The 27,260-nt window shown below is 45.5% G+C and overlaps 1 protein-coding gene across 1 annotated transcript in view; it reads left to right on the top strand.

Annotated features, from left to right (window-relative positions):
* ephx2 (epoxide hydrolase 2, cytoplasmic) overlaps positions 1–27,260 on the top strand; it is a gene marked incomplete at its 5' end in the record, with an annotated part of 62,596 nt that overhangs the window by 10,527 nt on the left and 24,809 nt on the right. Inside the window, 6 exons of the mRNA XM_084333432.1 lie at positions 1,195–1,273; positions 1,936–2,098; positions 17,395–17,585; positions 17,701–17,823; positions 18,019–18,090; positions 27,103–27,198. Of these exons, the coding sequence (XP_084189558.1) occupies positions 1,195–1,273; positions 1,936–2,098; positions 17,395–17,585; positions 17,701–17,823; positions 18,019–18,090; positions 27,103–27,198 (724 nt within the window). The remainder of the gene's footprint in view (positions 1–1,194; positions 1,274–1,935; positions 2,099–17,394; positions 17,586–17,700; positions 17,824–18,018; positions 18,091–27,102; positions 27,199–27,260) is intronic.

Below are 27,260 nucleotides of genomic sequence, written 5' to 3'. Positions count from 1 at the left end.
TGGTCTGCATCCCCTTAACAATTGTGTGTATTGAGCTGTACTGTATTGTACCCATTCTGCAATCTGTTAATAAAGTTTTCAATCAATCAATCAGAGAGAGAGAGAGAAAGATAGAGAGAGAGAAGACATGTGGACATCTGTGCTCTACTGACTCTAGTCCCCAGATGAATGTGCTCTCTTGACTTTGGCACAGTAGACGCGCGACGTGTATGCTCGAGAATGATAATAATAATAATGCTCTTCAGATTATATTATCAACAACAAACGGCGTCAATGTGAGAAACACAATCCCCCCCCCTCTCGCTCTGAAGAATATGCATATTAGATCACTCAGTGATTAACCGCGATGGGCATATAGTAAATAAGGATATAAAGCATGTTAAAGACGCATTTATTGGACACGTTGCGCGCAGAGTTTACATAGAAACAGCGCGATACCCCCGAGTCCCAAGAGGAGTTATCACAGGCTGCAGAACGCAGGACTGAAGAGCTCACGTTGAGCGTGTAATGACTGATGACATCATCACAACAACACGCGTTAGGTTACAGGTTGTTTCTGTTTCGGTGATATATTTTCGGTGAAAAAACTCTTTCGGCCAAAAGCCGAAAGGGCATTTTCGGCCGAAAACTTTCGGTGGCCGAAATTTCGGTGCATCCCTAGATGATACTGTTGTGTATTGTATTGCGGACTCTGTACAATTGGCTATTGAGAACTTTACTAGGTTCTTAATGCTAGTAAAACAAAATGTATGCGGTTTTCTAGAGCCAGAAACATTGAATATGATGGTTTTACACATATCTACCGTAAGTGGTTCTAGCATTGAGAGAGTCACTGAATATAAATATCTTGGTGTGTGGCTTGATGAGAAATTCACATTTAAATTCCGCGTGGACAACCTTGCCTTCAAGTTGCGACAGAAAAGTGGCTTCCTGTACAGAAACAGAACCAGCTTTCCTTTGATAATAGGAAGAGAGTTGTCGAAGCAGTTTTCTCATCAGTCCTGGACTATGGTGATGTAATTTATAGGCATGCTGCGGCCTCAACCCTTAAATCCTTGGACTCTGTCTATCACTCTGCCCTCAGATTCATCACTAATGATGGATATGACACTCATCACTGTGTCCTTTATGTGAAGGTTGGTTTGTCTTCTCATTCAGGACGACTCCCTGAAGGTTTCTTCTTTGCCGTTTCAGTGGCTTTCTGTCCAAAGTGGCGTCTCAAAAGGACAGTGCCATGGGCAGAGCAGAGCGGGGCGAGCTGACTCTGTCTCAGGTGAGACCATCCTCTCCTCCCCTCATCTCCTCTCTCCGCTTCTCTCCTCTCCTCTTCCCATCCTCTCCTCTCCTCACCGCCTCCTCTCATCTCCTCTTCTCATCCTCTCCTTTCATCTCTTCTCTCATCTCCTCTTCCCATCTTCTCCTCTCCTCTTCCCATCCTCTCCTCTTCCCATCCTCTCCTCCTTTCATCTCCTCTTCCCATCCTTTCCTCCCTCATCTCCTCTCTCATCTGCTTCTCTTCTCCTGTCCTCTCCTCTTATCTCTGCTCCTCTACTTTCATCTCCTCTCTTCTGGATGGAGATAAAGAGAGGTTAGTTTGATCAGAGTTCTTCAGGCTTAATGCTGTCACAGACTCAATCCTGAGAAACCCGTTTCAGACGGTTCCCAATAGCACACTTAAACATGTGTGTGTGTGTGTGTGTGAGAGTGTACTGTATGCGTGTTAAGGCTGTCAAAGTTAACGCGTAATTAACGCGTTAACGCACAATTCTGTTAACGCCACTATTTTTTTAACACACAATTAACGTTTTAGAAAAAAATAAATATATATATTTGGACAATCATGCGATTAATCAGATTACATATTTGAATCGATTGACAGCACTAAGATGGAGACGTCTCAGATCCTCCAGGTGTATTGTGTGCATGTGTTTGCAGATGATCCCAGAGCTGGACAGGCAGTGTGTGGAGGCAGCGGAGGCCCAGAAGGTGTCTCTTCCAGAGGGGTTCTCAGTGAGCGGTCTGCTGGGTCACCTCCTCCACGACCAGCCTGACCTCCACCCTGCTGTGCTGCTGACCGTCGCCTCTCTGCGCCAGAATGGTGCGCACACACACACACAAAAAATGGAGTAGGGGCCGCACTCGAGGAAAGTCGTTGTTTTTATTTTAATATGCACAAGTTGTATACGCACAAAACGTTTTCAGCCATCCGGTTTTCATCAGTGTGCAATGATAGTTGTGACAAACAAACCTTAACTAGGCTGTACTTGACAACATGCAGGTGGGAACAATCAGCAATCAGTCAACAGTCTAGGTTGACGTCATGATCAGTAATTAGCAGGGCTAGATTGACAGGTAGATATCATCACAGTATCGCATGAATGCGTATAATGGCTATGTATGAAACAACACATATTAATACATATTACAATACATTATTTACAAGTCTGTATGGAACAAAAAACTAGTACATTGGGGGTATCAGGTTATTAGACCGTTCATTAATCAGTGTACTAGTTATTGTTTATACAGTAAACAACTTAGAATAGGCTCAGCTTTCACCTAAAGGAATGGAGCCAAATTGAACTCTTCATTCATACCAGATTGATACATAGATTGGAGCCGATGAATCCATACACATTCCCGTTGCAAAAGAAGTTGTTCATGGTTACCACCCCTTCTATTAAGAAATACCATCTCTAGACCTATGCACTTGAGGTCATTGATTTTATGATCCATTTCGTTAAAATGTTGTGCCACAGGGGAATTAATGTCGGCCCGCTTTATATGCTTCTGTGTTCGTTCAATCTGATTTTTTATTTGCGGGATGTCTGTCCGATATAGTATATTTTACATGGGCAGATAGACACACATGAGTGACATTATTTGTTTCTTGGCTCCTCTTCATCAGCACACAGTACTAGTACACATGAGCACACACATACACACACAACACGCATGCTGCAATCGCTCACAGACAAACGGTCACTTTAAACCAAATGGAAAGGACACTTTAAAGGAACAAGGAAAATAAAGGTAATTTTAAGGAAAGAACTAATGTGGTTCTTAGTTTAGAAATAGCAAGTATAGCATAAGGATATAGAGTAAAAACTGTATATTGTATAGTAGTGTACATAGGACCCAGTGCCTTAATCCGTAGCTAACATTGTATTGCACTATCTCAGGACTTTATCATGTCTATTTTATGTATTTGTATTACCTGTTTTTTACGTCTATTTTATTATTAGTATTATTTCACAATCAAAGCGGGCATGGCCACCCGCATTTCACTGTATGCCCTGGTATGTATGTGACAAATAAACCTCTTGAATCTAGTAAGTAAACAGTGTAAGAGTTAAAATTAACAGCATTAAGAATCCGAAACACCATCTGTTGTATTATATATATATATATATATATATATATATATATATATATATATATATATATATATATATATTAGAGGTGGGCATAGATTAATTTTTTTAGTCTAGATTAATCTATCTGCAATCCTGGATTTAATCTAGATTAATCTAGATTAAAATGGCTAAAAAAAAAAAAAAAAAAAACTGCCGAAGGCATTCAAAATATGTGTGTTCTACCCAAATAATGACCAGAAGTAAGTCCTTACTTTTTCTTTCCTCCTTATGTTTCTCAGGCCAGGTGGCCCATTACACCATGAGCCCATCTCCCGTTTCCAAAATGCATTACAGACTGTTTGAAAAAGCTGTTTTGCTATAATAATTGGTAATGAAATATCAAAATAATGTTCAATAAGATGTACTTGTGTTTAATAAGTTGTTTTATTCAGAAGTTAACACAAATACATAATATTACCAGTACAGTACAGTATCTAGCACACTCTCAGGAGCAAAACAGAAATAATCATTTCAAACTTGAACTATGTGACATGGCTTGAATCAACTGCTCCAGTGGAGTTGCTCAGTGGCCAATGGTGTCAACTGTGGTTGTACTGGGCAGCTCCCAGGTGTGAATGGAAAAGAACATCTGTGCTCAGCGAACCTACCCTGGGTAAATAAAGGTAGACAAAAAAATGTAAAAAAAAAAAAAAAAAAAAAAAAAAAAAACTTGCTGCGTTAATGCTATACTAGTATCGCGCGATAATATAATTAGCGCAAATGTTTTTTTTTTTTTACCTTTATTTACCCAGGGTAGGTTCGCTGAGCACAGATGCTCTTTTTCAGGAACGCCCTGCTTCACATTCACACAGTTCCATTCACACCTGGGAGCTGCCCAGTACAACCACAGTTGACACCATTGGCCACTGAGCAACTCCACTGGAGCAGTTGATTCAAGCCATGTCACATAGTTCAAGTTTGAAATGATTCTTTCTGTTTTGCTCCTGAGAGTGTGCTAGATACTGTACTGTACTGGTAATATTATGTATTTGTGTTAACTTCTGAATAAAACAACTTATTAAACACAAGTACATCTTATTGAACATTATTTTGATATTTCATTACCAATTATTATAGCAAAACAGCTTTTTCAAACGGTCTGTAATGCATTTTGGAAACGGGAGATGGGCTCATGGTGTAATGGGCCACCTGGCCTGAGAAACATAAGGAGGAAAGAAAAAGTAAGGACTTACTTCTGGTCATTATTTGGGTAGAACACACATATTTTGAATGCCTTCGGCAGGTTTTTTTTTTTTTTTTTAGCCATTTTAATCTAGATTAATCTAGATTAAATCCAGGATTGCAGATAGATTAATCTAGATTAAAAAAATTTATCTATGCCCACCTCTAATATATATATATATATATATATATATATATATATATATATATATATATATCAGTGGCGAATTCTCAGGGCCTTCAAGGTATTCAGAGAAGGCCCTGTGAGCCTCAGAAGAAAGAAAATATGAATTTTAAAAATTCCTTTTTTTTATTTTTATTTTTTTATTTTTTTTTATCAAATGTATTAAAATAGTTTGTGTCGCTAATCTGTTAAAACCGCACTGTTTCACTCGCCATAGTTGTTTTCGACCCATTCACTGCGCATTAGAGCGTTTTTGTACAGGAGAAAATAACAGCCAATCGGAGATTTCTTTTCACAAGTCTCTGGGCAGACTTTCCTCCATCGGGTATTCTAGCTCGACCTGCCCAATAAACCTTAACAGGAGCCCAGGTGTGGAGTGACAGTTTGATCAGCCAATCACATTTGGAGCTGTAGTCAATGGGCGTAGTCTTTTAGATGCCAAAGTATTCTAGAGTCTGGCTGCGTCGGCCAATCAGAGCGCAAAACGGCAAACGTGGAACTTGCTACCTTAGTTAACTATCAAGCAAGACAACACGAGACAAACTGAAACATGGCAGCAGCAAATGATACCGTCGATGTTGTTGCGGATTTATTAACAGTTCCCTTTTCAAGAAGAACATTCAATGAAAAGATGGACATTATCAAAAAAGGCCGCCCAACCCCAGAAGGACTGGAAATCAGCCAGGCATCAAAGGCTGGTTACGAGCGACATTTCCAGGCTAGTAATTGGGAACGGTACCCCTGGATGACTGGCTCGGTTTCACGGAAGAAGCTTTTCTGCTGGGAATGTTTGTTGTTTGGGACCGACAAGGGTGCGTGGAACTTTAGAGGCTTCGATAACCTTACCTGTTTAACAAAGTCTGCACAAAAGCATGAAGGCTCGGCAAGTCACCTTAAGGCAACAATTAGTCTGAAAACATTTGGAGACGCAAGGGTTGATTTACAGCTGGATGAACAGAGACGGAGAGAAACAACGATGCACAACGAAAAGGTCAAAAAAAATCGGGATATTTTAAATGGCTCATACACTGCATGGTTTTCCTAGGGAAACAGGAGATGGCTTTCAGGGGCCATGATGAGAGTGGAACATCTTTGAACCGGGGGAATTACCTGGAGCTTTTGTCATTTTTAGCAGAATATGATCCAGCTTTGCACTACCATCTGACCACTTCCAAGGTATTTATTGGAACCTCAAGTCAAATACAGAACGATTTGATAAGTGCTGTTGCTGATGTGATGAATGACGAAATTAAAGAAGAAATAAGGAACGCGTCATGTGTAGCTCTAATGCTGGATGAAACGTCCGATGTGAGCAATGCTGCACAGCTGTCAATTGTTCTTCGTTATGTAACAGACGGTGGCGTAAAAGAGAGGTTCATTAAATATGTGGATGTGTCGGGGGGCAAAACAGCAGAAGAGGTTGCAACCCTGGCTCTTAATTTCTTGGAGGAATATGCATGCACAGATAAACTTGTAGCGCAGTGTTACGATGGTGCACCTGTTATGGCCTCGGGACTAAACGGTGTCCAAGCCAAAGTGAAGGAAAGGGTCCCCGATGCGCTTTTCATACACTGTTATGCACATGTCCTTAATTTAGTTTTATCTCAAGGTGTAAAAAAAATTCAAGAATGCAAAATCTTCCTCTCACACCTGTCTTCCATGGCCGCGTTCTTCACTAAATCGCCCAAACGTACGCAAGTGCTTGACCAGATGTGTCAAAGGCGACTGCCACGAGTTGCACCAACTAGGTGGAATTTCACATCAAGATTGGTTTGCACTGTATTTGAACAGAAAGATGCTCTTAAGGACGTGTTCCAGTACATAGTTGACCACCACGAGGAATTTGACGATACTGCTACAGGCGGTGCTGATGCTCATATATCATACTTGAGCACCTTTGAATTTAGCTTTTTAATTTCAACATTTTACGAAATGTTTTCCCATGCAGATGTTCTTTTTGACATTTTGCAGAGCAAGTCATTTGACATGCAGTTTTGTTTGGCTCGGGTGGACGAGTTTTGCATTCGCATTGAGGAGCAGAGGCCACGTTTTGAGCAACTCTATGACGAGACAGTGAACACCACCGGTGTGCCACCTGGGCGCAGAGCGTGCGGAGATCCACGTACATACTACAAGAAGGTGCATGATGGCATTATTGACAATATTCTAAATCAAATGACAACTCGTTTTAAAGATCACGAAAAGCTTTCATTCCTTTCCCTTCTGGATCCCACGCAGTTCACCATCTATAAGAAAACGTTCCCTGAAACTGCTTTCACAAGCCTGACTGACAGCTACGGGCCGCGTTTTGACTTGCCACGGCTGAAAACCGAACTTGGTGTCATGTATTCTATGGCAGATTTTCAGGGAAAGGACCCATCTGACCTTCTTCTATTTCTTCAACAAAAAAAACTCAGTGAAAGCATGAAGCAGCTATATAAACTGACGTGTTTAGTTGTAACTATCCCTGTCACCACCTCAACCGTGGAAAGGACATTTTCTGCCCTCAAGCGCATTAAAACATATGCGAGGAATACAACCGGACAAGCCCGACTCTCTGCATTATCCTCCATGTCAATTGAAAAAGAAATGCTCCTGGATCTGAAAAGGACTGATCAGCTGTATGACCGGGTCATTGAAAAGTTCACCCAAATGGACAGGAGGATGGATTTCGTCTTCAGGTGAACCACGTCAAAATGGTGAGTGAAACAAATTAATTTATATTGATTATATTGATCTGCCGCTGCGCATTTTATTTCCACACATATATGTCTGTCTTGAAATATTGGCTGGGCTGCTGTGCGTTTCATTTGGTAATTCTTGACTTGATCTTTCTTTGCATACCGTAACTTCCCTCTAAGCACAATTTGAATTGTATTAAAATAGTTACATTTGTTTCGTTGTTGAGTCACCATGCATGTCTAATAATGACAACTCGCTGGGAGGCGGAGATCGGCATTGGTTTTAGCGATCACGCAACGTTGAACCACACGATAATGTTGCCGTCTCTCTCTGCTTTCTCAATTCTTCGCTTGATATAATTAATGCAAATGTCCAATATAACGGAATTCGTTAGCTCATACAAATGTGATTATAACAGACTGCTGTTTAGTGTCGGGCCGACTGCCCACAGAACTGTCTATTTTATTTCAAGTCAGCAGCAGCAGCAGCACGGAGTATCGAGGGACTTATTTTATTTGGAATATAATATTAATAATATATAATATTATGAAGGCCCGGTTAACTCCGGTACGCTTCGCCACTGATATATATACTGTCCTGGATGGAGGGGGAGCTCACAGCCACTGATGCTCCGGGCCGTTCACACAACGCTCTGTAGCGCAGAGAAGTTTCCATACCAGGCGGTGAATGATGCATCCATCTGTCTCTCTGTCTCGCTGTCTCCATCTGCCTCTCCCTGTCTGTCTGCCTCTCTATATCTCTCTCTCTCTCTCTCTCACTTGCTGTCTCCATCTGCCTCTCTCTTTCTCTCTGTCTCTCCTTCTCTCTTTCTCCTTCTCTCTCTCTAACTCCCTGTCTCTCTCTCTCTCTCCCACACACGTGCATGCGAGCAAGTTAAAAGCTGACTTAAAACCCCAAGGCCAGACTTGCCAAAATCAATGATACAAAAAGCCATGAATCAATGACTAGACAAACTTCAAAGCCGTTCACACTTTCAAGAGGTCAAGTATAAAAACTGAGCTTCTACTGTGATTTAGGCTGCGGTTACATTAGGGTAATTTCATTTAGTTTCATTTAGCTTTTCAGTACGCTGCGTATTGGCAGGCAAGTTGGAGTTAAGTTAGACGTTGTTTTGTCTCCTCTACTATATACATGTAGTACAATGCCAAAGCAGTAGGTTGCGATGTAGTTCAAACATGAAGGCCATTTTCAACCAATCAGAAAGGTTGAACGAGCCACTCCACATCCTGCTCAAAATCTCAGAAAGCCACCATCTTTATACCTCGCATGAGCCATTTAGCAACATAGCATTTCTTTTTCAGCAAGAAATAAAGTGCAATAAACAAAAACGGATACATTCACTGTGTTCTGCCTCATTTGTTGATCATTTGTTGATGAAACAAAACTAACATCAACACAATTGACCACCAAGAGCGGAGTTTAGTCTCACAAAAATTGTTAGCTTACGTGCTAACGTGATTGGGATATGCCATTATAACAGTATAGCATTGTGGCTAGCAGCGTAGTCACGTTAATGCTAGCAGAATGAATGGATGTAAATGTTTTTTAACAGATTGCAGAATCGGTACAATACAATACGGCTCAATACAAACAATTGTTAAGGGAATGCAGACTGTTGTAGTTTGGAGTACTGGGTTCCTTATAACAATAACTTGACAACACATGATCTTAGTTTAGCCGCAGCTACAGGCAATCTGAGGAGGACGCAGCTGATACAGTATGCTGTATAGGTCCAGCCAGGGGAGAATTTGTCGTCTGTGTTTACTACTGCGCATGGGCGTTGGGCAAGAAACGGCTCTGTATCCGGCTTGCGCAAATTACATGGCACCATTGTCTGCGAGTTTCCAAAACGAAAACACCCTTTCAGCGTTGCCACTAGGAACCCGCATTTTCCTGCCAAAACGGCGTTTCTTTTTAACTTGGACATGCAAACGTAATCATTCAAAAATACAACGTTGCTGTTTTACCCCAGTGTAACCATGGCCTTATAGGCCAGGTGGGTGAGGTTCCACTGTGATTTATAGATCTGGGCCCTCATTTATCAATGTTGCGTACGCACAGATATGTGCGTAACCCGTGCGTACGATAATTTCTAAGCAAAGTGTGGGACTTATCAATTTGAACTTGTGCTTGACTTTGTGCGTATATCTACGCACAGCTCGGAGCATGCGTAGCTGGCGCCCGGTGGTAGAATATGTTTACAATGCGGAAATAAGCTTCAACACTGGCGTGTTCTGTATGGCCCGTAATTCATTATAGTTCATTGTAAAATAGCAACAGTAGTGTAATTATGGTCAAAACCCTATAAATAGCATTTGGAATAATAGGTATTTCTCTCCGAATGAATGCAGCATGGCCATGGTTTATATATAGCGTTATCGGAATATACGGGGTGTACTGACTGACTGCGCTCCGCGTAACTCAACTCGTTATTATTTTGCGCATAGATTTCAGAAATACGGGAACTTTTGATTATATTTAAAAGGCTTTGCCATTGTTAAACATAATAAGTGGAACCCCGAAGCTGTAAGCAGAATACAAGTCATATGAACACCCACGATATAGTGTTCTTCCCCCTTCCTATAAGAAAGAATAAAAAACGCATTGCAACGAGAACAGAGGTTATTTGTTGAGTTTGTGTATACAAAACCCTTGCAATAAATGTGTCTTAAATGAATGAAAAGCATACATGCTCTGGATACAGAGCTATCGTGTGGGTGATATGACTTGTATTCTGCTTACAGAATTCCACGTATTTAGTTTTACAATGTCAAAGCCTTTTAATATAAATCAAAACTTTCCCGTAGTTCTGCAATCTATGCGCAAAATAATAATGAGTAGAGTTCTAACAAAGAACATATTACATGCTGGGTAGGCTGATAGAGTAAACTATGATATGAATATGATATGATATAAAGGTATACTGGTCCGTCCGAGGATAGCGAGGAGTCGGATAGCCATTAAATGCCATTTGAGAATATAGGCTATTAATGCAAAGCGACGGCCTATAGCCTACATATTATTTAATGTTTTCATAAGCGTAAAGATACAACAGCTAGATTAATGATCAAATTGGTTTACTGTATGCAGGGCTGTGCCATGTGTTATTAAATATGCGCAAGTTACTGTTGCATAATGTAGGCTATGGCTGCTATTATATGTAGTTCATACAGGCTACCTAATACCGACAACAAAATAGATTGTATGCCTCTAGTACAAATCATATTATACCCGGTAGCCAATCGAACAGAACGAATAAAGGCATTCATAGCATGGTTATAATGACACACCAACGCCAAACAGTCGAACGGTCTTTATTAGTATTTTGAGCTGTCCAGACAGAATTGCAGCAATGGTCTTAGGGAGTCTTGATATCTGACATCACCATGTACAAGTCCGCCAGCCTTTTATTTATCCCATAACACGGGTTGTGTCTTCTTGGTTCCGTGAACAATCTCGCTCGTGGAGTTTCTCAGAGTTCACTCGGGTTGGTCCATTATTTCACACCCCATGGGGGGTGTTTCATGACCATATATGGATAATCATGCACGAGCATTGACGGTAGAACAAAGAGGTATTTATCAACACGGAGGAGCGTAGGACCCGTGTACACACGGTTGATAAATCCCAATATTTCTGTGCGTACACACATTCTAAATTCTGTGCTTACGTACTAAAATAGAACACTTTCTAAGAATTGTTGATAAATGAGGGCCCCGGGGAGTGAGGTTCTACTGTGATTTATAGGCCAGGTGGGTGAGGTTCCACTGTGATCTATAGACCGGGGAAGGGAGGTTCTACTGTGATTCATAGGCCAGGTGGGTGAGGTTCTACTGTGATTTATAGACCTGGGGAGTGAGGTTCCACTGTGATCTATAGACCTGTGGAGGGAGGTTCCACTGTGATTTATAGACCTGAGGTTCTACTGTGATTTATAGACCTGGGGAGTGAGGTTCCACTGTGCTCTATAGACCTGGGGAGTGAGGTTCTACTGTGATTTATAGACCTGGGGAGTGAGGTTCTAATGTGATTTATAGACCTGGGTAGTGAGGTTCCACTGTGATCTCTAGACTTGGGGAGTGATGTTCTAATGTGATCTCTAGACCTGGGGAGTGAGGTTATACTGTGGTTCTACTGTGATCTCTAGACCTGGGGAGTGAGGTTCCACTGTGATTTATAGACCTGGGGAGTGAGGTTCCACTGTGATCTCTAGACCTGAGATTCCACCTGTGATTTATAGACCTGGGCCCTCATTCATCAACGTGACGTAGAAAATGTTCTATTTCCATACTTAAGCACAGAATTTAGAATGTGTGCACGCACAAAAAAAAACGGATGCATCACACGTGCGTACACAGGTCCTACGCACACCTGTCATGATAAATATCACCTTGGTCCTACGCCGAGGCTCGTGCACACTTTCACGTATTTGCATACCAGAACCGCCCCGATTAACCATATACGGTAATGAAACACCCCCATGAAATGTGGAAAAGTGGACTAACCCAAGCAAACTCTGAGAGACTTCACTAGAAGCGAGATTGATCACAGAGGTCCAACCGAACTTGAACGTATAATCTTCGGTGCGCCGGGAGCCAAGGATGTTGACTGACCCAGTCCTGCTACAGAACCAGCACATTGACAGAAATAAATGACAAGAGATGACCCGACATTAAGCACTGTAATGACTGAAATTAAATCAATTTCAGCACGCCAACTCTGCGCTCTACAATGCCTATTGTGTGCGCTCGTCATGAGCCCGTGGTTCTGATCAGAGTCATTATGGCTTCAGTGGATCACCCTGATCTACATTGTGATGTTTTAGATACCCCAGTAATAACATTACAATTGAATTAAATACAATTAGGCCTGAATGAGACTGCGAGATTGTTCACAGAGGCGCTGCCGAACCAAGATTCAAGTTTCCCAACTTCAAGTTCAAGTTTCTTTAATAGTTGTCATACAGAAGTACAGAATACTTTCATACAAAATGCTTCTTACTGTTATGCTCCAGAGACTGTGCTAGACAAGATAGTATCAAATAACATAGTATAGCATGTAATTTAGAAGTAGAAAATGAGGTCACAGTGTTCAGTATAGACATATGTACAATGTTCGATGCAGAATAGACGTAACTGAGTTACCATATAATATACAATACTATATAGTGCAAAGCAGAAATGGGATGAGGTACAATTTAGGTACAATTTACAGTAAGGTGTACGAGTTGTAGTGCAATCCTTCATCAATAAATATAAAGTGTGGGGAGTGGGTGCTACAGTGTGTTTGTTTAAAGTGGGTGTGTGCTATAAAGTGTGTGGAGTGGGTGCTACACAGTGTGTTTGTTTAAAGTGAGTGTGTGCGTGTGGATGTGTGTGCTATGTGCGTTTGATGGTTGTTGTTGTGTAGTGTTCATTGTTCGTTTAGCAGCCTGATGGCCTGGGGATAGAAGCTTCTTCTGAGTCTTTCTGTGCTCGCCTTGAGACTCCGGTATCGCTTGCCTGACCGCAGCAGTTCAAAGAGGCAGTTGTTCGGGTGACTGGAGTCTTTAATGATTCTCTTAGCCTTGCCCCTGCAACGCTTGTTGTAAATGTTCTGGAGGGTGGGGAGCCCCCCTCCAATTGTGCGTTCGGCTGAACGTGTCACTCTTTGTAGTCTGCTTCGGTCTTGTGCAGTGCTATTCCCAAACCAGGAGGTGATGTTGCCAGTCAGGATGCTCTCTATTGTACATGAGTAGAAGTTCTTAAGGATCTTCTGACTGACTTGGAACTTCCTTAGGCGCCTGAGGAAGTAGAGGCGTTGTCGTGCCTTCTTCACAACACTGTCAATGTGTGTGGTCCATGTCAAGTCCTCGGATATGTAGGCTCCGAGGTACTTAAAGCTGTTGACTCTCTCAACCGGATATAATATGATGTACATGATATAATGTGTGTAGAGGCATATGATACAATCCATTTTGTTGTTGGTATTAGGTAGCCTATGAATTACATATAATAGCAGCCAGCCTACATTATGCAACAGTAACTTGCGCATATATAACACACAGCCCTGCGAAGCCTGCATACAGTAAACTAACTTGATCATTAATCTAGCTGTTGTATCTTTACGCTTATGAAAACATTAAATAATATGTATAGACTATAGGCCGCCTATATTCTCAAATGGCTTAATGGCTATCCGAGTCCTCGATATCCTCGCGGACGGACCAGTATTTATATGATCATATCATATTCATATTCATATCATAGTTTACTCTATCAGCATACCAGCATGTAATACGTTCTTTGTTAGAACTCAACTCGTTATTATTTTGCGCATAGATTGCAGAAATACGGGAACGTTTTGATTTAGGCTTTGACATTGTAAAACTAAATAAGTGAAATTCTGTAATATCACCCACACGATATATGCTCTGTGTCCAGAGCATGTATGCTTTTCATTCATAAGACACATTTATTGCAAGGGTTTTGTATACACATACACTCAACAAATAACCTCTGTCTGTTCTAATTGCAATGCGTTTTTATATCGTGGGTGTTCATATGACTTGTATTCTGCTTACAGCTTCGGGGTTCCACTTATTACGTTTAACAATGGCAAAGCCTTTTAAATATAATCAAAACGTTCCTGTATTTCTGCAATATATGCGCAAAATAATAACGAGTTGAGTTACGCAGAGCACAGTCGGTGCTTATTTCCGCGCTGTGAAAATATTCTACCACCGGCGCCACCTACGCATGGTCCGACCTGTGCTTAAATATACGCACAAAGTCAAGCACAAGTTCAAATAGATAAATCCCACACTTTGCTTAGAAATTATCGTACGCACGGCTTAAGCACATATCTGTGCGTACGTCAAGTTGATAAATGAGGGCCCTGGGGAGTGAGGTTCCACTGTGGTTCTACTGTGATCTCTAGACCTGGGGTTGAGGTTCTACTGTGATCTATAGACCTGGGGTTGAGGTTCTACTGTGATCTATAGACCTGGGGAGTGAGGTTCCACCTGTGATTTATAGATGTGGGGAGTGAGGTTCTACTGTGATCTATAGACCTGGGGAGTGCGGTTCCACTGTGATTTATAGATCTGGGGAGTAAGGTTCTACTGTGATCTATAGACCTGGGGAGTGAGGTTCCACTGTGATTTATAGATCTGGGGAGTGAGGTTCCACTGTGGTTCTACTGTGATCTCTAGACCTGGGGAGTGAGGTTCCACCTGTGATCTCTAGACCTGGGGAGTGAGGTTCTACAGTATAGACCTGGGGAGTGAGGTTCCACCTGTGATCTATAGACCTGGGGGTTGAGGTTCTACTGTGATCTATAGACCTGGGGAGTGAGGTTCCACTGTGATCTACAGTATAGACCTGGGGAGTGAGGTTCCACTGTGATCTATAGACCTGGAGAGTGAGGTTCCACCTGTGATTTATAGATATGGGGAGTGAGGTTCCACTGTGGTTCTAATGTGATCTCTAGACCTGGGGAGTGAGGTTCTACTGTGATCTATAGACCTGAGGTTGAGGTTCTACTGTGATCTATAGACCTGGGGAGTGAGGTTCCACTGTGATCTACAGTATATACCTGGGGAGTGAGGTTCCACTGTGATCTACAGTATAGACCTGGGGAGTGAGGTTCCACCTGTGATCTATAGACCTGGAGAGTGAGGTTCCACCTGTGATCTATAGACCTGGGGAGTGAGGTTCCACCTGTGATCTATAGACCTGGAGAGTGAGGTTCCACCTGTGATCTATAGACCTGGGGAGTGAGGTTCCACTGTGATCTATAGACCTGGAGAGTGAGGTTCCACCTGTGATCTATAGACCTGGGGAGTGAGGTTCCACCTGTGATCTATAGACCTGGGGAGTGAGGTTCCACTGTGATCTATAGACCTGGGCCCTCATTTATCAACGTTGCGTACGCACAGATATGTGCGTAACCCAAGTTCAAGTTCAAGTTCTTTATACGCACGTAACCCGTGCGTACGATCATTTCTAAGCAAAGTGTGGGACTTATCAAATTGTATTTGTGCTTGACTTTGTGCGTATATCTACGCACAGCTCGGAGCATGCGAACCTGGCGCCCGGTGGTAGAATATTGAATATTGCAACGCGGAAATAAGCTTCTGTGCATTAGTTTCAACACTGGCGTGTTCTGTATGGCCCGTAATTCATTATAGTTCATTGTAAAATAGCAACAGTAGTGTAATTATGGTCAAAACCATTTAAATAGCATTTGGAATAATAGGTCTTTCTCTCTGAATGAATGCAGCATGGTTTATATATAGCGTTATCGCAATATACGGGGTGTACTGACTGTGCTCCGCTTAACTCAACTCGTTATTATTTTGCGCACAGACCGCAGAAACACGGGAACGCCCGACCACATTCAAAAGGCTTTGCCATAACGTTAAACGAAACAAGTGGAACCCCGAAGGTGTAAGCAGAATACAAGTCATATGAACATGCACAATATAGTGTTCTTCCCCCTTCCTACTGTATAAGAAAGAATTAAAAACGCATTGCAACGAGAACAGAGGTTATTTGTTGAGTTTATGTGTATACAAAACCCTTGCAATAAATGTGTCTTAAATTAATGAAAAGCATACATGCTCTGGAGGATACAGGTAGCATATATCGTGTGGGTGATATGACTTGTATTCTGCTTACATAACTTCGAAACTCCACCCACCCCGTCCCACAATGTCAAAGCCTTCCAAACATAAATCAAAACATTCCCGCACTTCTGCAATCCATGCGCAAAACAATAACGAGTTGAGTTCTAACAACTACATGCTGGGTAGGCTGATAGAGTAAACTGTAAATAAAATAGCCTATAACATTATAAAGGATAATGGCTATAGCAGGGGTTCCCAACATTTATTCCCCAGAGCCCCACGATTCCTGGGAGACATAGCCTATAGGGATATGATATGATATATTATATATGCGCAAGTTACTGTTGCATAATGTAGGCTATGGCTGCTATTATATGTAATTCATATAGGCTACCTAATACCGACAACAAAATAGATTGTATGCCTCTAGTACAAATCATATTATACCCGGTAGCCAATCGAACAAAACAAATAAAGGCATTCATATTCCAGCATGGTTATAATGACACACCAACGCCAAACAGTGGTTAACGAACAGTCTTTATTAGTATTTTGAGCTGTCCAGGCAGAATTGCAGCAATGGTCTTAGGGAGTCGTTGATATCTGACATCACCATGTACAAGTCCGCCAGCCTTTTATTTATCCCATAACACGGGTTGTATGTTCTTGGTTCGGCAGCGCCTCCGTGAACAATCTCGCTCGTGGAGTTTCTCAGAGTTCGCTCGGTTCAGTCCATTATTTCACATCCCATGGGGGGTGTTTCATGACCATATATGAATAATCATGCACGAGCATTGACGGTAAGAACAATTGGTATTTATCAACACGGAGGAGCGTAGGACCCGTGTACGCACGGTTGATAAATCCCAATATTTCTGTGCATACACACATTCTAAATTCTGTGCTTAAGTACGAAAATAGAACATTTTCTAAGAATTGTTGATAAATGAGGGCCCTGGAGAGTGAGGTTCCACTGTGATCTATAGACATGGGGAGTGAGGTTCTACTGTGATCTATAGACCTGGGGAGTGAGGTTCTACTGTGATCTATAGACCTGGGGAGTGAGGTTCCACTGTGATCTATCTCTTATTTAAACAATTATAAATAAAAACAAAGATGGTAAATGCGGGACGGTCCACATTCATTTTGTGAAGGCTTAGAGTGTATTTAGGGACGGTCCTGCGAGGAGGGTGAAAAGTAAAACCCCTCAGCAGGCGGGTCTTAGAAAGGTCACATAACTCTCCTCCTCCTGGTCTATTTTCTGTCCACGCTGACCTCCGCACTCCATCTCTGCCCATCAGGATTACAGACAGCCGTTCTGGCCAATCACTGGGTGGACGACATCGCCGCCGGAGACGGCTCCTCCCGCCTGCTCTCCCTGCTCGGCGGCCATTTTGACCTGGTCCTCCAGTCCTGTCGGACGGGTCACAGGGTCCCCGAGCCCGCCATGTTCAGCTGCGCCCTGCAGCGCCTGGGGGTCACACCTGCACAGGTAGAGCGCACACACGCACACGCACACACACATTACTAACAACGTTCACATAATAAGGGACCCCTGTATTTCAGTCTCTCTAATTGGTTGGTGGACCTGCCACTCTTTGTTTCAGGCCCTGTGGTTGGATGTGGACGAGGAGGGCGTGCGGACAGCAGAGTGGGCAGGGATGAAGGCCATTCTGGTGAAAGACCTGACTGTAGCTTTCATCGAGCTGGCTGACCTCACTGGAACCACGGTATGAGTGACTGACTGAGTGACTGACTGACTGACTGACTGACTGACTGACTGACTGACTGACTGACTGACTGACTGACTGACTGACTGACTGACTGACTGACTGACTGACTGACTGACTGACTGACTGACTGACTGACTGAGTGAGTGAGTGACGGAGTAATTTGTTGATTGAGCGTGTGTGTGTGTGTTCCAGGCGGTCACAGCTGACAGTCTCCCAGTGGCCTGTCACCCTGACGAGGTCTCACATGGATATGTCACCATTAAGGTAACGACCAACACAGCTGATGAACTAATTAATAACTAATGACCTGGTTAACTGACAAGATAACGACCAACACAGCTGTTGAACTAATGACCTGGTTAACTGACAAGATAACGACCAACACAGCTGTTGAACTAATGACCTGGTTAACTGACAAGATAACGAGCAACACAGCTGATGAACTAATGAATAACTAATGACCTGGTTAACTGACAAGATAACGAAAGGTTATCCTATAACCTAGTTATATGAATACTGGCAGAGCGTCTCACTCCTGCCATTATGAGAACTCTTATCTCCTAGCACCTACTGTGCTCATGAACAAACAATCTGCACCCATGCACCTGACCAGGCCACGCCCCAGCGTACTCCTATAAGACGTCGGACATGGTCACACTCTACCTTCCTCGGGAAAAAAAGTTTCCAACATTGAAAACTAGGGATGCCCCGATCGATCGGCCACCGATCGTTATCGGCCGATAATCAGTATAAATATGCGCTCTGTGAATTCCGATAATGAGTCATATTCACCGATCGGAAACCGATCAAGCGAAGATCTCACTCGCTGTCTGTCTCAGACACACAGGAGTCGGACCTGCAAACTGCCGCTGCTCCTCCTCCATAGCCCCGCCCGCACCCGTGTACAGTTTGTAAACACAGAGGACTGAGAGGCGGCTCCTCTGCTCGAGTCTATAGTGCATTCGACCTGAGGTAACGTTAGCTACCTAGCTATCGTTACTGTTTAAACAAAATTACCCAGTCAACTATTCACTTTTAGTAGGCATTGTCTAACGGTATTTAGCCGGCTAGCTACTGATAGCTCCTGATATCAACAAATGCTCCAGCAAGTCTATTAGTCCATGTTGATACCTCCGTTAGCTTGCGTTAGCTTGCGTTAGCTGATGTTAGTTCACTGTTCAAAACGAAATGTCCCATTGAACTAAAAAGTTCTGTCTTAACGTCATCTAGCCGGCTAGCAGTAGCTACAGATAGCTCTTGATATCAATGTCTTATAACATTGATTCAATGCGTATTCGAGCTGAGGGCTTGCTGAATGTGATATGACCAAAGCACAGTAACATTATATCAATAGGGTCCATCTGCAGCTCCGGAGAATCCTTGCCGTAGCTCGAGGCTACTCGAGTATAGGGTCCAGGTGCAGCTCCGGAGAATCCTTTTTGGAGCTGGAGGCTACTAGAGTACACACAGACAGTGGAGCTGTTTGCAGATAGCGAGCATTTTGACTTGTTGCGTGGTGGCGATGTCTCGCAGATAATACAAGTACAAGTCTAATTATATAATATATTTTATAAAAAAAAATTTTTTATATAAAATAATTTTTAATTTCTTTTTAATCAAAAACTATCGGTATCGGTATCGGCCGATATGGCTCACGACGATCGGTGATCGGTATCGGTGGCAAAAAACGTGATCGGGGCATCCCTATTGAAAACCCAACCAAGGGACCTCAGGGCGCTGAGAGCGAGACGCTCTGCCAGTATTCATATAACTAGGTTATAGGATAAGCTTTCGTTATATATCATACTGGTCATCGCGTCTCGCTCCTGCCATTATGAGATATGGGGCAGAGCAGACGCGTGACCCGACAAGTGTACCCCCTGAGGGCCCGTAAGCCCCACTGTAACTGCCCCCCCAGCATCGTGATGAAATAAAGATGCGGTTATGTTTTGTACAGGTGCTTTTATTCATTTTCTCTTTTCTTTTGCATTTTAGCATAGCAGCACTGTAGCTTTTCTTTTGCAGTCGTCGTTGCACCGTGGTTGTACAGGTTGTGACGGTTGCACCGTTTGCCCCGTTTGCACCGTGAAAACTATGACAGTAAAAACACAAACATACACAATTAGTTATATTGCTCACAGAACCACAACAAAGCACATAATGCGTTCAAACAAACATTTGAATTTAATGATATCAAGGGTGAACTCGTCTTCCATAATAAAAGGGCATTTAGGGAAACTAATAATAATAAGTAACGTTACTTGTTCGGCAGCAGGTGCTCTTGATTAGAACCGAATCAGTCGGTGCACCACTTTACATGTCTACAACACGCAAAATATAGACATCTTCAATAATAATAATACATTTTTGTGTTCAACATAGGGCTGGGCGATAAAACGATAACGATAACTATCGCGATAAATTATTTCCTCGAAATAAACGTGAAACGTGGTCGCAAAGTTTCGATATATCGATTTTCCAAGCTTGGCTCCGTTCAGCCTCGGCTCAGCACACTCACTAACAACAACCAACGTTACGTGATGACGTGCTTGCGCACAACAGCTAACAACCAATCAGTGAAGGAGATGGCCGAGAGCGAAGTACACCCGGAAGGAGGTAGGACTCACTCAACAACAAGGCTTGCTAGGCTAATTAGCTTGCACTGCGATGTTTTATATATTTACGTGCCGAGTGTGTGTGGCGTGAATTCTGAGGCCACGTTTATAGTAGTGGGGGTATACAGTGGACGTCGTTTCAATATATTGTGGCGGAAGAGAGTATTTTCGTGTCATATTTAGCACATTGTCATGGAATACACCGCTTAGATACTACAGGCTTGCTAGGCTAATTAGCTTGCACGGCGATGTTTTATATATTTACGTGCCGAGTATGTGTGTGTTTTTAATTCTGAGGCCACGTTTATAGTAGTGTGGGGTATACAGTTCGTTTCAATATATTGTGGCGGAAGAGAGTATTTTAGTGTCATATTTATTGTCATGAGATACTCCGCTTGTCGGCTAACTGCTAATGTGCGCGGACTGATGACGACATCAACTCGACTTGAGACATTCGCAGCAGCATAAGAAGTTAATTAAACTTGACAGACATTATATCGACGATAATTATCGATATCGAATTATATGAAAATAATTTTATAATTTTATCGCAATAACGTTTTTGGTCATATCGCCCAGCCCTAGTTCAACATACCTTATTCCGCTTTACCAAGGGGTGTTAATTACTGAAGTAAGGTCCTTGTACTCTATATAGTTCGCTGTCTGCTCCGACGTTGTCTCTGGGTTACATCCTGTATTAGTTACAGGTCTCCTTTTGAACAAACAGGATGCTGTGACCTTTATACTATAGAAAAGACGAGCTCTGCCCCCATGTGGACACTAAAGGAAAATGCACAAGCGGCAACTGAAATATTAACCCAGGGTTTCTTAAATAGAAAGCTTAATATTCTGAGCTAATAAAGAAAAGTTGATCATCTAGACCAATGTAAATTAAAGCTTACTGATAATAAAGATGATGGGCATCTTGACCCTTGGCGGTCAGTTACACCCACTATCAGGGAGGAGGGGAGTCCCGTCCACCCGCCCGTCCTAACGAAGGGGGGGAGGCAGTCAACTCCACCAAGTGCGAAAAAGGTGGAACCAGAGACCCCTGAAAAACGCACAGCACAGGCGAGACCACGTGTGACACATCACCCCGTGGCACACACCTACACACCCCTGCTAGCCCACCGAAGGCGGGACGCAGGAGTGGTCCCAGACCTCAGAACCGCCTGGGAGACAGAACCCCCAGTCATGTCCACGAGGGAATACGTAACGAAGGGACCCGGGGAGAACCAGGAGGCCGCAGCACAGATGTCCTCCACGAGGCCCCCCCTAACAGGGCAGCAGCCCAAGGGGGGACCTGTCCAGCCAACGCGCCTCACCCGTACAAGGGCCACCGTAACAAACAAACAGTTGAATGGACGAATGCCTGAACCACAATATCCCGAAAGAGCTCCGGATATTCTTTGGCACGAAGACTGGATTAGGCCTCAGAGTGGCACCGCTATCGGCCGAATAGACAGGCGCTCAGGCCGCACCGAGGGAGCACACGGCTCACCCACGCGTTCAGCGGAGGTGATGGTCAAAAAGAACGCGGTCTTCAAGACAGCAGATCCAATGGCGCCTGCTCAAGAGGCTCAAACGGGGCCTCCGACAACCGGCCCAGGACCAGTTGGAGGTCCCACTCGGAGACAGAGAACGTTCCACAGGCTTGAGACGCAGAGCGCCAAACAGGAATGTTCCACGAGAAGGTGGCTGAACAATGTTCCGCCCCCACACTCGACCATAAGCCACCCCCCAGCGTAAGCCGCGGTAGAGGACGGAGCGCACGCGTACCGGATAGCGTTAACCACAGAATAGTCAAGGCGCATCCCCACCAGATTCACACTGTCAGCAGCCAAGCCTAGAGGCTGCCCCAGAACAGGAGGCAGAACAGAGTTCTGCGTGCCTGAGAGAGGGCCCGCAGTGAACAGGCCACGGCGGGGCCACCAAGAGCTGAATCAGGGCCGGGGACCACACAGCTGAGCCCCATCCCGGCGCGACCAGGACGAAGTCCCGCGCTCCCGACGTACCCGCCCCAATAGCTGAGCTATCAGGTGTAAGAGGGGGAAAGCGTACAGAATCCCGGACGGCCACGGAATCGGTCCCAGACCTGCCCGACTATGTCTGGACGTAATCCCCACTCGTCAGGGTGAGGACCGCCCCGCGACATCACACCTGCACCCACATTCACCATGCCGGGGATGTGGAGAGCCCTCAGGCAGAGCAGATGGAGAACGCCCATAGCCAGAGCCCGACCGCCGCCCGGTGCAGACGGGGGGAGCGCACTCCACCCTGTCTGACAATATACGACGCTGACGTCGTGTTGTCCGTCCCGACCAAAACATGCTTGCCCACCACAAGGTGGTCAAGCCGTTTGAGGACCAGAAGGACTGCCTTCAATTCCAACACATTGAATGTAGCGCAGACCGGGCAGCATGGCAGCTGCCCCCTACTGCGTTGGCTCGACACGTCCCCCCCCATCCCATGAGGGAGGCGTTGGTGAAGACCGTGACGTGTGACAGCCTGCTGCCCACGGGGACCCCGCAGGTGAGGGCACCAGACCCTCCCCAGAAGACTAGGTCCCCCAGTACTGACATGGGAACCTTCAGCCGCTTCCATATGTCTCACACCGGGTCCATTTCCCTACTGGAAAAAACCACCTCTGCATCCTCCTCATGAAGAGGAGGCCAAGAGGGACCCCAGCAGCAGGCGCATCACGGACAGCGCCGTAACCGTCCTAGGACGGAACCTCCCGAGCGCGCCAAGAACCCAACCACTTGCCGCCGCTCCGAGAGGACCGCCCATATAGACCTTGAGCTTAGAAAAAGCCCAAGTACTCCACCCGTTGATTGGGAAGAGGAGCTAACTCTACTTCCAGTCTACAGCAAAACCCAGGCTGGTGAGACATCACCTGCCTGGTATGAGACCTGGCGATCTACCCTGACCGGCCTAGGACCAGAACGTCGTCCAGGGCAGAATACAATTCGTAACCCCCGACGACGCAGAGGCCCCAGTGCAGTCTACACGCACTTGGTGAAGATGCGGGGAGCCAGAGAATAGCTGAACGGCAGCCTCTGGTACCTGTACGCTAAGCCCTGCAAAGGAAGTGTAGGTAAGCCCTAGGATGGAAGATCGGGATGCGAATACGCATCCTACAGGTCTATGGAGGTGAACCAGTCCCCCACCTGACAGCGTCTAACAGGTGGGAGACTGTCAACATTCTGAACCTTCCATGGGATAGGTCCAGTATGGGTCTGACACCCCCCCCCCGATTTCTCGGGCACCAGAGAATACCGGGAGGAAACGCCACGCATCGCGTCCTCCTTTGGGACCACGACGATGGCTTGCTTCGCCAACAGAGATTGGATCTTGTCAGCCAGAGCTGTCACCGCTGTTGACCCTGACAATAGGGACTGTAGCAAACCTGAAAACGGAGGGTGGGGTAGCACAAACTGCAACACAAGCCCCCGCCTCAGCGTTCTCTCCATCCACCTCGACATATGGCACTGCTGTAGCCATTATGTGATGATAATCCCAAGCGCACCCGCCGCCACTTGACACTGGTCCGCCAGGAACCGTAGATAGGCGGCTCGGTCCCACCCGCTGTGCGTTGCCAACCCTGGACCCGCCAACTGCGCGAGCAGGGGTCTCGTGGAGTCGGGATATCGGACCCTGACACTACCAACAAGGCAATCGCACCCAAGGGGGGCCCCCGACAGAAAGGGACGGTTTGATACGGGGGAAGCTGACGTCACACTGGGTGACAAAAGCTCCCCCACTGAACACCTCCCCGGCATGGATTGCTGAGGAACTGTTCTACAGCTAGACATGCAAGGCGTGAGGTCCCCACACTGCCCGATAGGGTGGGTTCCTACACACCGTAGCCCTGCAGTGATATTACTACCACCCAAATCACACGTGCCTGCCTGACCACTGCCGGTCTTCAGCTAGACGGCAACGGTTTTTTAGGGCGTGCTCATCTAATGTAGCCGATCCCTCGGCCGCCAAGGCTGTCGGCCTTGAGATCACCTGTTGTCTTTGTGTCCAGGGTACCTAAGGCGGGGGAAACATGGCCGCTGGTTGGGGGCCTCGCCACAGCCGCTGGCGAGGCTGCGCCCTCACCTCTGGCTGCGCGGTGTGAGGCGGTGTGGGGCCTAGGTAAAATACCGCCCGCGCTTCTGCCCAAAGACCAAAGTCCCTCTGCGGAGAGGGGAGCCCTGAGGAGGGAAAAAACTTCTCTCCTCCTCAAGGGGAGACTGATCCAACCAAGATGTCTGTAAACAAGCGTTGACAGCATCCTAGCCCTCCCTGCGGTTATAGCTTGCGGCTAGGTCAAAAGCGAATAACCTCAACCTTGCGTGATGTTTCAACGTCGGCTGGCCCTAAGGCCCCACCACCCGACATCATTTTTGACAGAAAAAACAGCAATTCGAACAATGTTGCTAGTCGCTGCTAATTCTATACCGGGGCGGTATAGGCTTTAACAGCCCACTAGCCACCTGCCGGGCCGACTCGCCTCATGGCGTCGTCCGGGCGGGACACCGTTCCACCATGTCAGAGGCAAAGGACTGATGCCACCTGCTTCACAAGCACGGAGCACCAGTGGTGGCTGAAGACAAAAGACTACTACTAGTGAAGCACTGCCTCACTAGTAGGAATGCAGCAACCTCCACTGTGGTGTGCACCCATGAAGGGATAAATGAATAAATGAACGAAAACTCCACTAACACACTGCAGAATGGGCTAGTCCATACACACAAATGTTAAGGGGATGCAGACCAGAGAAAAACACCAGTCCCGCACACAATTCATAGATTCACAAAAAGCACACCAGCCCGGCGGTTAGGTGGCCGAGCGGAGATTGCGTTCGTCACCAGCCCCGGAGCTGTGAGCTGGATTCGCCTGTTCGAATCCAGCTCACAGCTCCGGGGTTGTCACCAGCTTGGCTGGCCGTCTGCACTAATACAATTGGCTGTATTAGAGGGTGGGAGAAGCTGGCGGGGTGGGTCCGGTCGTTGTAAACAGCGACTCCTACAATTCGGTCGGGGCGCCTGCTAAGCGCGGATAGGACTCGAGGGGGATAGTGTGGTCCTCCCACACGCTACGCCCTCTCGATGAGAATCCGCGCTGCCAGGTGAAAAGAAGCGGTGATTGGCTGGACGTGTGTCGGAGGAAGCACGTGGTAGCCTCCACTCTCCCAGATGATCTGACTGTGGGGGGTAAGTGCGCAGCGACCAGGAAGGGACTGGGAATTGGCATACGACTAACATTGGGATGGGAGAAAATCGGAGGAAAATGGAGGGGGGAAAAAGACCAAAAAAATTAAAAAAAAAGGCACACCAGCCCTAGGCCTCAGCCCATCCACCCATGAAAATGGTAAACAAGCCCCCGTCAAAACTCCCAACATTAGACACCGATCGACCGTCAGCATGAATGGTTAAGAGGATGGAAGACCGGGCTGTCAGGTGGCGTAGCGGAGATTGCGTTCGTCACCAACACCGGAGACGCTGGATTCGCCTGTTCGAATCCAGCTCACAGCTCCGGCGTTGTCACCAGCTTGGCTGGCCGTTCACACTAATACAATTGGCTGTATTAGAGGGTGGGAAAGCTGCCGGGGTGGGTCCGGGTCGTTGTAAACAGCGACTCCTACAGTTCGGTCGGGGCGCCTGCTCAGCGCGGATAGGATCTAAGGGGGGTAGTATGATCCTTCCACACGTTACACCCTCTCAGTGAGAGTCCGCGCTGCCAGGTGAAAAGAAGCGGTTGATTGGCTAGACGTGTGTCGGAGGAAGCATGTGATAGCCTCCGGGGTAAGTGCGCAGCGACCAGGAAGGGGATTGGGAATTGGCTTAACAACTAACATTGGGATGGGAGAAAATCGGAGGAAAAAGGAGGGGGAAAAAGATCAATAAAAAAAAAGGGGGGAAGACCTTTTAGTAAAGACGGCCCTCGGCGGGGAACAAGAACGGAGACCCAGCATTGTAGCATTAGCATTAGCCGTGCGCACTAGGATAGCTGGGAAAACACCCAAAACAGAGTCATGACGACCATGTTTTCCCAAATATCCTGCCCCTCGCGCCAATACACAACTCTGCTGTCTCACGGGACAACGAGCAGTATCACAAATGCTAGCATTAATGCCTGGCAGCGCAGGCCCTACCTGTGCGCGACCTAGCCCGACAGCTAGCCGCCGCGCGACGTCTCTCGATCCGCTGTCACGAGATGAGGAAACCCCAGGACAGGCCCGATGCGCTGTTAGGATGTGCCGAGAAGATTCCAGGGGCTGGCAAAATCCGGCGAAAACCCGGATTTTGCATTTCATAACAACTAGTTCATGGAGTGCACTGCAGCGTCCATGTTGGAAACAAAAAAAAGAGGAAGGTAGAGTGTGACCATGTCCGGCGTCTTATAGGAAGACGCTGGGGTGTGGCCTGGTCAGGTGCATGGGTGCAAATTGTTTGTTCATGAGCACAGTAGGTGCTAGGAGATAAGAGTTATCTCATAATGGCAGGAGCGAGACGCGATGACCAGTATGATATATAACGACCAACACAGCTGTTGAACTAATGAACTAATGAATAACTAATGACCTGGTTAACTAACAAGATAACGACCAACACAGCTGATGAACTAATGAATAACTAATGACCTGGTTAACTGGTACCTATGTCTCCAGCCGGGTGTGAAGACCCACTACGTGGAGATGGGATCGGGACCACCGGTTCTGTTATGTCACGGCTTCCCTGAGAGCTGGTACTCCTGGAAGTACCAGGTACACACACACACACACACAGAAAATACACACAATTTGTTTTTGAATATGTCAATACCTTT

The sequence above is a fragment of the Notolepis coatsorum genome, assembly GCF_963971535.1.
Source record: "Notolepis coatsorum genome assembly, chromosome: 1".
NCBI lineage: Eukaryota > Metazoa > Chordata > Actinopteri > Aulopiformes > Paralepididae > Notolepis > Notolepis coatsorum.
Note: the sequence above shows the minus strand (reverse complement) of the source record. Positions and strands in the feature narration are given on the sequence as shown.